This window comes from Pundamilia nyererei, unplaced genomic scaffold, assembly GCF_000239375.1.
Source record: "Pundamilia nyererei isolate P.nyererei 1_Seehausen unplaced genomic scaffold, PunNye1.0 scaffold00060, whole genome shotgun sequence".
NCBI lineage: Eukaryota > Metazoa > Chordata > Actinopteri > Cichliformes > Cichlidae > Pundamilia > Pundamilia nyererei.
In genome coordinates, this window is record NW_005187461.1 from 1986952 (window position 1) to 1998818 (window position 11867).

Genomic DNA, 11867 nt, shown 5'->3' on the forward strand with positions numbered 1-11867 from the left:
AAAGGATATTACAGAGGTGGAATATATATGATTGACATTTGACTCTGACTGAACTTTGTCATTTGGTATTTAGCTGCAGAGCGTGTGCAAACAGGGCAGTGTTTACAGTGTGTTAGATGGAGGAGTTGCACAGGGAGACGGTCACGGGCAGGAAGGATTTCCTGTGTCGTTCTGTGGTGCTTTTTGGTACCATTTATCCCTCTTTGTATTGTTACTGTCTCTCCTCATAGTAGGTTTTCCATTTACTTAGAACATGTGCTCTAAAACTGCTTTAACGAAGCCAAACTTGTTTTGCCACGTTTGTGCAGTTTTGAGTGTAATCTGTTCGTTTGCTTGAGTCAGCCAATGTACCAACGGAAACAGACGTTAACTTGAGGTAGCCAGCAATTAGCTGGCTGTGTGTGTGTGTGTGTGTGTGTGTGTGTGTGTGTGTGTGTGTGTGTGTGTGGCTGGGTGTGTGTGTTCGTGTGTGTGTGTGTGTGTGCGCAGACTGTTTATGCTGCGTTTTTGCAACAACTCAGAGTGCTCTCAGCACTCACCAGGAACCCCGGTTGCTTTGTTCACTTTACCGCCAGACTCTTTCTTTTTATCTTTTTTTGCCTTGCAGTCTCAGTGCACCTACAAAATATATACATGTGAAGTTTTTACTGACACTGAAGCCTTTTTAGGCTGCGCAGGCCTGATTATTTTATGGAGGGACGTAAGCACAGTGGACAACCAGAATAGCAAAAAGGTCTTGACTGGTGCATCTACATAACAAAATCGTTTTAGCGTCCCCGCGGTATGAATATGTCATTGTAAAACAGTTGTCTGTCTTTTCAGTAAATGCTGCCCCTGTGATGGGGTGGCTCGGTATTAGGAGTCTTTATTTCAATTTGCCCTTTCCTGAGAAAATGTTTCCCTGCCCTTCTCTGCTCCCTTGGTTTTGTAAATTCAGTACAAGATCCAAACAGAGTTCTGCTCTGTTCCTGAGTCATGCTGTATAAAAATAGCTGTCTGCGGTGCACCTTTTTCCTAAGTCCATTTAATCTCCAACATCTCCAGCACCTGATATTTTTCACTTCTCAATGTGTTTTTACTCCTCAGTGCTCAAGTACACAATTAAGATACCTGTCTGACATTGTCTAACATCCATCCGGTGTCCTTGAAACTTTTAGATACCATATTTACAATCAGTCGAGCGTCACGCTGTGTATCATCCCCATCTCAGCCAAACCAATTTATCTTGTGATCCTAATCTTCATCAGGCTGTTTTTCAGCTCTTTAGCAACATTCAATCTTTCAGTTTTAGGCCAAAGAAGAAGAGTGAGGAGGGGTTTTTATGACGTATATAGAGACTGACATTAACCCCTTAGCAGTCCAATTAGTCCCCTAAACCATCCAATGTACCGTGGGCGGTACGTCCGACTGCTAACAGGTTAAGCAATGTTCTAAGCTAAAATTCAAATTTCCATTGTGAGATTGAACCACTTATTCTTCCGATTTTGAGAGCTGTACTTTGGAAGAAGTGCGCTGTCTGTGGCGTTTCAGGTGGAGAGCCACTGTGGCTCTGATTAGTATTACTATGGCTCTTTTGTACATCCTGATTACTGCTGCAGCTGTGCTCTGGGCTTTCAAAAAGTGTATTTTTCCATTCTTTAGACCAGGGGTCCAAAACTCGCGGCCCACGGGCCATTTGCGGCCCACGTCACCTCTACTTGTGGCCCGCATACTGATGTGAAGAAATATATACAAAAAATGATTTAATACATGACAGAGTGTTACAGGCATGGCCCTTTAAGACTGTAGCCTCATGTGCGGTGTAGTCCTTGCTGCAGGGAGAGCGTGTGGGACCGCCCCTCCCGCTGTGTGTGAGCATGAGGGAGGGAGGAAAAAGGAAAGTCGAAAAGTACGAGGCGCTACCGAGCAGAAACGGGAGATGGAAGCATGTAAATATAAAAATAACCACTGCAGCCTAAAAGAGTGGCTGACGAGCCCAGTAAGCTATTAAGACTCGACTGTACACTGTGTTCGTGTTTTCCTCCGAAACAAAGTTCTGCTGGAACAGCCTTTCAACGCCTCTCTCTGTCTCTCGCTAGCAAAGTTGACCCAGACAGTAAAGCTCGTTCCACGAGCCGACATGGAGCCCAAAGTATTAGCCAGAGTCTCCTTACCACGTTTCAGAGCCGCAGACCTGAGCGAGGTAACAAGAGCGTGCAAACATGTTGAGGGCTGTTAGTTCAGGGAGAGATTTATTTAGAAAGAAAACAATTTTCACTTGCAATCAAAGACTAATGTGTACGCTTATGTCTGCATTTTTATTTTGTTAAATACAAACAAAATTGTAGCAAAAGTGCTGCCATGTGTCTGGCCAGAAAGAGCTGTTTATTTGGTAGTTCAATGAAACTACTGTACTGTACTACACTGTACTACACTGTACTACACTGCTGAGTGACTGTCTTCTGCTCGTCAAATACATTTCACTGAAAGAAACTGAAAGGCTTCAGACAGTTAAGAGTGAGAAAAAAATTGTGTTCATGTTTGCAATTTTGTCTTGTTACACAATATTTGGAATTAAATAAAACAAACAAAACACTACATTTTAGGAAATATTAGTGGGTGTTTTCGTGTTTGTTTTTTTGTACTACTTGGACACTGAAGTGGCCTCCAATCAGGTGACGGTGCCAGAAGTGGCCCGCGGCTCATTTGAGTTTGAGACCCCTGCTTTAGACAATTCTTCTCCATATGGGTCCCAAACTCACTTAACTCCCAACTCATTAACAAATTAAGTTGCACTGTTAACAGGTCATGTTATGACTATGCTCATACAGTTAGGCTAATTTAAAATAATCAGCATACTTACATCGTCTTAGTGATCACAGGTTTTCTCACTGTTGTTGCAGTGTTCAGTTGTGCTTCACCGAGGATTTGCGTACGAGAAGTTTTGGTTTGAAACGATTTTGTTCGTGCATTTTTGGTTTTGGCTTAAATTAACAAAAGAGCTGCAGAGCTGTGAAAGAACCACAAAGACAAAACCACCATAGAAACTTCAACAGACTCAAAATGCAAAATGTCCATAACAGGAAAACAACACGAAACAAGTCGAGGCGGAAAACTACTACAGAGAGGTGCGGACGAGCATACCGATGAACAGCTGCGAAGAGACAAATTAAGAGGAACAAGAAAAATACTGAAAAGTGAAAGAAAGGGACAGCAAAACAAAAACACAAAGTGACTACAGAGTGAACAATTGCTCCGTGTTGGGGGTTGTTGATACTTTTCTTCCCATTAACTCGTGATGCATTGGGAAGTTAGATCCACAGCGTCCTACTTTTTAACGCCACATTTGAAGTGCTCTAACATATTGCCTTTAAATTACACTTTTGTTGCTCTAAAATACAATACTTGCCAATTTCTGCTCCCCGAATTCAAAAGAGGCATGCATCTGTAAGCTTTAATCCACTGTTGTTTTTTCCAACACTTTGTGGGTACTTAAAGTCGCTTTAAAGTTTTCCTCTTATTGCCTAAATCCAATGGATTTTTCTATTGTTCTCGAGACAACAGCTCTTCTTTTCTCACAAAACCGTGTAGCACAATGCTCACCAGTTTTCCCTCGTATTGCTACTCTAATCTGCTATTGGTCTGGCATGTGGTTCGTTAGCGTGTCCAAAGTAGAGGATTAAAAGCTGTAATATAATTGCCAAAATGAGAAAAGACAGACATTGAGCTGGCCCATTGGGAAAGCTCATCATTAAAAGCTTGTGTGTAATCTTGCCCAGAGGGGATGGCCACACGCTTTGTAGTTAACTTTACATGCTGCCTCAGCAACCACAGACCAGCAGGGGCACAGCTTTGCTGCTGAAACCGCCCTTAAGTGTGTCGCGTTATATCCCTGCCAATGAGTAGCCTCTGAATGAACCCAGGTGGGAATGTATTTAAGCATACGATTAGTGCGCACGTCGGCTTATGTGTCCCATACGTCTGCATATAAATGTCATCGCTCACAATAACTCAGCTGTGTTTAATAACTCACCTGCTAGTTATCCATCCTACGGTATAGCTCACATTAAAGAAATGCTTTCTTGCGGGAAAACTGCAAACCAGATGATTGAGCTTTCTCCAGGGTAACTGAACAGGGGGCAGCCATCGCTCCAACTACAGTGTCATAAACTGAAAATGTATATTTTAATGGTATTTTAACATGGTTTTGTTCCTTTTTTCAGGGCTGCTTTGAGAAAGTGGAGGAATGGCTGGATGACAATAAGTATCTGCTGGGAACCATAGGCATGGTCATCTTGGTAGTGGAGGTAGGAGGATTTGTGAGAAACAACTCTTTCCTGTTTGTCCTGCTTTGTGTCTTTTGCCAACATTGAAAACAATTAAAAGGTTAATGCTCAGTGGGCATTCTGGGCTCCAGCACATCCTGAAATATTGAAGCTCCTGTCTTGTGCACCCTGATCATGTGTGAAGTGGCTTTGTGCCAAGAATGATATAAGGAGCTATGAGACGACAGGAGAGCAGAGATGCTGAATATAGAGGAGCAGGTATAGAGTCGCAGATTAAAGGCTCTGTAGCAAGTGGTGGTAGAAATTCCACTGGCGCTTCTGTTTGTCTTTTGCTACTAAACTTTGCTTCAGATGTATCCCTCTTTATCTCAGTGTCTCTTCAGGATGTAGTATTTCCACTTACTTTGAGATTGCACTCTAAAAGTGTCTACTCACAGAACAACGGGGAACCTTTTTTTTTAACCGTATTTGTGCAAATTTTGACTGCAAGACTTTTTTGTATTACGTCTTTTGTTTTGTTTTTTTCACTCCGGTTAGCCAGTGTTTCAACAGAAGCGGTGATAGCGCTAGGTAGCCAGCACAGCTAACTGCACAGAAACCTGTGTGAGCATGGTGGACAACAATATGAGTTCATGCACGCATGTAACAACTGAAAGTTAGTGTGAATGCTAGACTGTCTGTATATGCCACTACTGGCAACCTGTCAGGTAGGGCTGTTCGATATAACGATATATATCGGACGGCGATATAAAAACGTCTATCGTTTCATTTTACGCTATCGTTTGTTTCATGGTGTCACAAAATAAACTGTTTACGGCAATATTTGTTCATGGTTTTGATGGTCACTGTAGTGGCTATATTAATTTCTTAAAGTTCTCTCTTTCTCTTATATTTAATATAACCACACTACTGACGGACAAGCGCCTGTTTTTATGCGTTGTCGTTAGCAACAGCGACGGTAACAGCATCGCGTGTCCGCTTGTTTATGTTCCACATAAACCTTTCACAATAAAGCTCAAGATCCTGTTGAGACTTTTCAAAATAAACTGAATCACGTGAAAGAGCAGATTATTTACGGATGAGAAGTATAAAAGAGCCGCCAGGTGCTAAAAAATAAACCTCAGACTCAAACGTTAGAACAGGCTTTTCCCCGCAGCACGCCGTGTAATAAATACTCACAAAGAAAACGGCGGCCTTTACAACTTATGTCTAAAAATAGTTAAAACACTCGACTCCAGCTACATGACGCGCAGCTGGAAACACTTCCCGCAAGTCGAGCTGCCCAAGATTCACAGAATTTACAGAAAATGTTACATTTTTGTGATTTATATCGTCATCGGACGATAGAATTCTTATATCGGGATATGAGATTTTGGTCATATCGCACAACCCTACTGTCAGGGGTCTTTGCTTCAATTTGCACCTTCTTGAGAGAATGTTTTCACACTCCCTTGACTTTGTAAATTCACTATAAGATCCAGCAGAGATCTGGTCTTTTTCCTGAATCATCCTCTGTGGCAATAGCTGTCTGGTGCACCTTTTTTCCTAAGTCCGTTTAATCTACAACACCCGACATCTCTGACTGCACCTTACCCTCCAATCCTTTTCACTTCTTCTGCTGCCAAGGTGCATGACAAGTGCAGAATATTTTAATATCTCGGCCCATGAAACCTTTCCGTACAATATTTACATTTCACATAGATGATGATATTTGACACAGATTTCTCAGATGTACAGTTCATTTTGTATGTCCATGCCCTTGATTTTATTTTTGATGCTGTGAAGACTTGTTTTTCAATATTTTCTTTCTGCCTAGCCTGATATGTCTGTGACTGCGTGCACGCAGGACAAGGCTTCACTTTGCTAATGCATGAATTCATGGTTCATTCAGAGCAAGGTGTCCTCACCAAGGAAGGCAAATCTCCCTGTTGAGTTTTGTATGATTCTGCACGTAATAATGTCCTCAGGGAGGGGTAGCTCTTGCACAGTCACATCAGAGAAATGTGTGCATTATATATGACCACACTATGCTCTGAAGAATTTGTTAAATTTCACATTCTCCTCCAAACACACATCAGGCATGTGCAGAACACTGAGACTTCTGGGCGCACACACATCCTCCTCTGATTCAGGCCAAACCAGAGGTAAAGTTGGGAAATATTTGCAGACGTGACAATGAAGAGCATCATAAATAAAGCTAATGTCCCATAATGTTATTTTGTTTTTGTTTTTTAATGATTTGGGACCAGAAACATGCTGTAAATAACAAACTTTGTCAAAAGCTAGTACCGTATTTTTCGGACCATAAGGCACATTAAGCGAAACAAAACAGTCAGATAAGTCAAACTTTACTCAGCTCATTCTTCTTGCTTCCTCCACTTCCGTACAATTGTTGAATTCTCTGGCAGCTGCTCTATTCCCATGTTGTTGCGGTATATTAATGACTAACCTAATATTGTGGATGGATTATCTCAGTTGTTCTCCTGACTGAAGTTTGGTCTGTTTACAGTATCCTGCCATGTGATTGCATTTGTCCCTAACCATCGGGAACTCTCATGTTAACTTTTATCGAGTGTAAAAAAAGTTAGCTTCACTGTGTTTATGCTATGCTAACATAGCTGTGTCACTAGCGGTCACGTAGCACATCATTATATACCAGCTAGCCCGACTTCAGTAACCCTACAAACGTCACTGCTGTTTAGTTTTCTGTCTTCATTTATGTTGGAAGTGATAGCAGAGCTGTACGTTTGAATTTGTTTCAGAAATCTCTTATTCAGAACATGCTACATCATGCTTAGGTGGAAGCTAGCGAGCTAACTTCCTGCTAACTTCTAACTCTGTTAAATGTAACTAATTCTGTTTTCATGGATGCCTGGATGTTAAACGTAATTGTTACACCTGGTAAAGCAACAACACTGATCATTTTATTAAAGATGAAAGAATTTAGACAGTTTTTAACTCTCAGTGATGCCGCAGTGCTCGTTTGACTTTGGGACCTGAAGCTGACAGATTTTTGGACCCAGATTACACCGAGTCCGCGAGGCTCCTGACTACAGCAGCCATAATGCTCCAACAATCCATCAAGCTGCGCGGCTTCATAGCTTACCAAAGTCATACTGAAACATTTTTGACAGATTTTTGAGCACCGTGTACCGCATAAAATTGGTTCGAGATCAGTAAGCACAACCAGAATTAAATAATTTCCCGTAGGGATCAATAAAGTATTCTGATTCTGATACATAAGGCACACCGGATTATAAAGCACACTGTCGATTTTTGATAAAATTAAAGGATTTTAAGTGCTCCTTATAGTGCGGAAAATATGGTATGTACGGTGTGTGTTTATCCACAATGCTTCAGAAATCCCAGAAATATTTCCACATTTTAAGCAGGAATCTGTGATTGAGCTTTAAAGCATCCTTCAGGAGCAACTGTCATCCTGTCTCTCAGACTGAATGAAGCAGACAGCAGAAACTTTCTGTCAAAGACAGATGAGCTCAGATGTAAATAATTGGGTTGGCTCTGAAGCACTTTTTCATCTGTCCTAACTCCGTCTCAGCTGGATGTTTACCTAAAATGGCACTTTTTTTTTGATTGACGCCAGTTTAAGGTGGCATTTTCTCTGAAGCCGCTCTGCGAATTAGGTCTTGAGTGAAACCAAAAGCGAATCAGCAGCTTTCCCCAGCTAATCACAGACCATAGGGATCCCCAGTGGAGTCCACATTTCCTTTTTTTATTAAAAACTATGCAGCATTCAGTATTTTTCAGTTTCCCTGTCATCACAACTTTGCCAGATAATGGTTTTAGGATCAGCCTTGCGACTGTGTTTGATGTGGAAGTATCAGCGGTAATGGAAACTTCAAAGACATAGCTGGCTACTTTGATTCAATGGCATCTCAATTTACTTCACTAGCTTAATGCTTGCACACACTGTACATTTTGCCATCACAAAGATTCCAGAGCTTCCATTTGAAGGCCATCTGAGAAAAAGAAACTGAACTAAAATGTGTTCGTGATTCAGCACACGATTCATTGTGCATCAGAAACGCAGCCCAAGGCATCAACATAAATAGACCACACGGACACACCTGCACATATATTACACATAAATAGATACTATAGACAGACACGAGCATGTGTTCACGATCTCCTTGTTTTCCTCCACAGCTCCTGGGCATGGCATTCTCCATGACATTGTTCCACCACATTCACAGAACGGGAAAGAAGTATGACGCTTAGCCTTGGGACAAGCACCAAATGGAGAAGAGCCCCAGTGCTTGATGGGATAAAGACTCTGATTCAAACATACATCCATGCTTTCCCTCTTTAGAGCATCCTTTTCCCCCTTCTCAGATCGTCTGTACAGATTCCAGCTGCTCTGTCCTGCTGTCTCCTCTCACCATTCATTTTGCCAAAGAGTAACACAACTGGAAGAGAAGAGGCACCTACTTTTGGCAAGGAAGAGAATCCCATATGTTGTCCCTTCTCTTGAGTACACTTGTTTTTTTGGCTTTTTCTGTTCTTCTTTGGCTTGAACTAACCAATTGCTGGAGGGAAAGACAGACATTGAGACAATGAAGACTTTACAAATGCCCAAACAGCCCCACAGGGCGAAAAAACCCACGAAAGTGACAAAACCCTCCACCTCATGTGGAGTTTTTTTTCTTCATGCTTATTAAATTCTATCCCTGTTTTTTTTCCCCTTGTAAATGAAAAAGATCCAACATGGCATGCTAGTTTTCTACTTCACTGATTTATCAATGAAATGACCGTTGTTATTATTTTTATTTTAAACGTATTGTTTTCTTGTTGGATTTGCTTTTGTAAGTATATCATCCTGTGGAATGTAAGTGTCGAACAGATCGGTGCAATGTGTGTGTGGGTATGTGTGTGGGATTGGTTTTGAGGTAACATTGCTGCAGACGGGCAAAGGCACGTAAGGATGCAGAGGTTTAGATGAAATGAGCTTCATGGAGGAGCATCGCGTAAGCACGAGGAGTCATCGGTGGATTCATTTTACACCAAACATTTGTCTGCGAACAAACTCGCACACATGCATTTTGTGCTGCCACGCAGCAGCGTACCCGTTCCCTGTTAGACAATATAAATGATGTAAAATGGCTGTTTATTAGGGCTCCAGCAGCACTGTCAGCTGTAGAGATCTAGGTGATAAAGTCCCCCCTTTGAGAAAGCAGACTGGGTTGTGTACGCGCATGCATTTTATCACACAGTTCAAGCTGCAGAGGAGAAAAAACCCACTGAGAAACACTTAGAATCAAGGGCAGGATGGAGCAAAAACCGAGCAGACACGCTGTCTCGTTTCGGCTATCAATAGCGTTAACAGAGGTGGCTCTAGCCTTTCTGTACTGAAGATCTCATCCATTCACACCGCACTCCTCGTGCTTTCTCTCGGCGGCTTGCAACTCAACCCTGCCTCTATCTTTTCTTTTTCACTCTAATTTTCTTTCTTCGTGTCAGGCAGCAATGAGTTTCATGCTCCATCCAGTGCTTCTGCTGACATTCCTGCTCATCACACGTTTACACCTCCGGTTTGCAACCCCCTTCAATTTTACGTAGGCTTCATTTTCTCGCAGCAACCAGAGGTGGGGCGAGATGGGAGTGTGAGAGTGTTGCCAGATCAAAGCTCAGACTGATATGTATGGCAACATGCCCTGTAGGACACATCAGTTTATGTCTGTTTACATCTACATTCACTGCAGGGGGCCAGAGTGCCAGCCTTCCTCCTGAAGACTGAAAATATTCCATCTGCCGTGGCGACTTCAAAAAATGCCCTCCGGTGTGTCTGCTCTAGGCTTCAAAATCTCCAAAGAAACGGTGGAATAAAGACCTCGCTTACTATCAAAGGATCACTGTAGCTTTTGGAATCATAAGGTTGTATTCAGTTGTGACATAGTGCTTTCCAAAGCAAGTGCAATTAGAGATGTGGGAAGATTGCTATATTTTAATCAAGAACAAAAAATAGCGGTAAATAAGCCGGCCAATAATTACAAAACATTTGTAACAGAATGTTAGCAGATTGTTTTGCACAAAGGTTTTTACTACAGAGGGAAGATTTTAAAGAAATTGTCTATTTAAGCTGATATTTTACCACAGTTGCGTCTTTACCATCTTTATTTTGAATTTCTGTTACTGAACCGTTGACCTGTATTGTCATGTTTGCCACTATGCCCTGTTTCTCTTCATCTCATCCATTCAAGCAGATTCAGTTTGTAGATTCCTGCAAGTTGGTTGGACTTCAATTCAGTAGCAACTCTTTCAGAACACAGTAAAAGCTCATATAAACTTGGAATTGTGGAATCTTTATGATGCAGAGTACTGTACTTGCACGAGAGGACTTTAGGATTGTGTTTTACCACCTAGTTAAGTCAAGTCTCCCATTTATAGCCTATATCGCCTGCTCATGTGTAACCAGTAGAGCTGAGCTTGGCTACCAGGGAAGCTGCCAATTAAACTTTTACAAGTGGTTGCGTTCTAAATTGTTTCCTACATTATAGCTGCAATTAAATTTATTGCTTTGAATGACGCATCAATGGACTACTGTCTATTCCTGCTACCTGAACTAACAAAGAAATTAAGCCACTCATTTACTCACGTGCCCCCTTGATGTGAGATGCTTCAGAGTATCTCCTGAAGTCATTGTTGGCATTTTAGGAAAAATTAGTCTGATGATTTCTTAATTTAAGGGAGAGTTTTAGGAAGAGAAAGGGGAATTCTTGCAACAGGAAGCAACAAATTTGTGCTGTTTTGTGCAGTGACCCTGCTGGCTGTGATACACTGTCTGCCCCCATATGCTCCAACTCTTCCTGTTGTGTCCATGGGGGAAACATGACAGCTGCTGATGTACAGTGCAGGCACGAGCGATCGCGTTTCCTCTGCTCGGCTGCCTCCACAAACTCAACACATCCCTTACTTACTGCCTCACTCTGCAGACACCTGGCGCTATTCAGTAACTGGCAATGTGGTTTGGACACCTTAAAGCACTCGTAAGGTACCCGAGACGGGTTAGCGGAGGAATAGCTCAAAACAGTTTGGCAAATGAGGCTGTGCTGTATCCTTACTGCAAAAAAAAAGGTTCAAAGGAAACCCGAGATAGCCGCACATGTAACAGAAATACAAGAATGCAGAATAGTGGGAATAAAGCAAATCCGTTGGGAGGTCAGAGCCTCAGCCTGCGGACGCTGTTTGCTCTCGGCTGATCTGACTGGGGCGACATTTTCTTCTCTGTGTAAAATCCTTACCCCAGTTTCCATGATTATTTCAGAGTAAATGTTACATTGTGTTTGTAATATGCGGGGATGAATGCCATTTTAACAAGGGGGGCTGTTTAATTATGTTCGTTTTGTACACTTTTCTGCTGTTTAAATGTTTGTTTTTATACAATATGCTGTTGGTTTTCTTGTTGTAGGTTCTGTTTTTATTGGCTTTCCCCCCATTTGTAGTTCACTTTGAGTACATGACACCATTAAGCATTTTTTCCTAGAGGATTAGTCTTTGCAGTGTTCCTCTACAACATGCAAAAATGCCTTTTCTGTGTTTCAGCGATGCAGGCGGTTAAAGCAATTAACGTAGAACAAATAGAAG

General features: G+C 41.9%; 1 protein-coding gene across 2 annotated transcripts in view; it reads left to right on the top strand.

Moving 5' to 3' along the window:
- The window catches only part of tspan9a (tetraspanin 9a), a 183348-nt gene extending 171506 nt beyond the window's left edge, over nucleotides 1-11842 (top strand). For both annotated transcript variants that reach the window (XM_005734804.1, XM_005734803.1), the window contains 2 exons: nucleotides 4203-4286; nucleotides 8433-11842. In XM_005734804.1, coding sequence (XP_005734861.1) covers nucleotides 4203-4286; nucleotides 8433-8504 — 156 coding nt within the window. In that variant the 3' untranslated portion in view covers nucleotides 8505-11842. The remainder of the gene's footprint in view (nucleotides 1-4202; nucleotides 4287-8432) is intronic.
- Nucleotides 11843-11867: the final 25 nt, after the last annotated feature.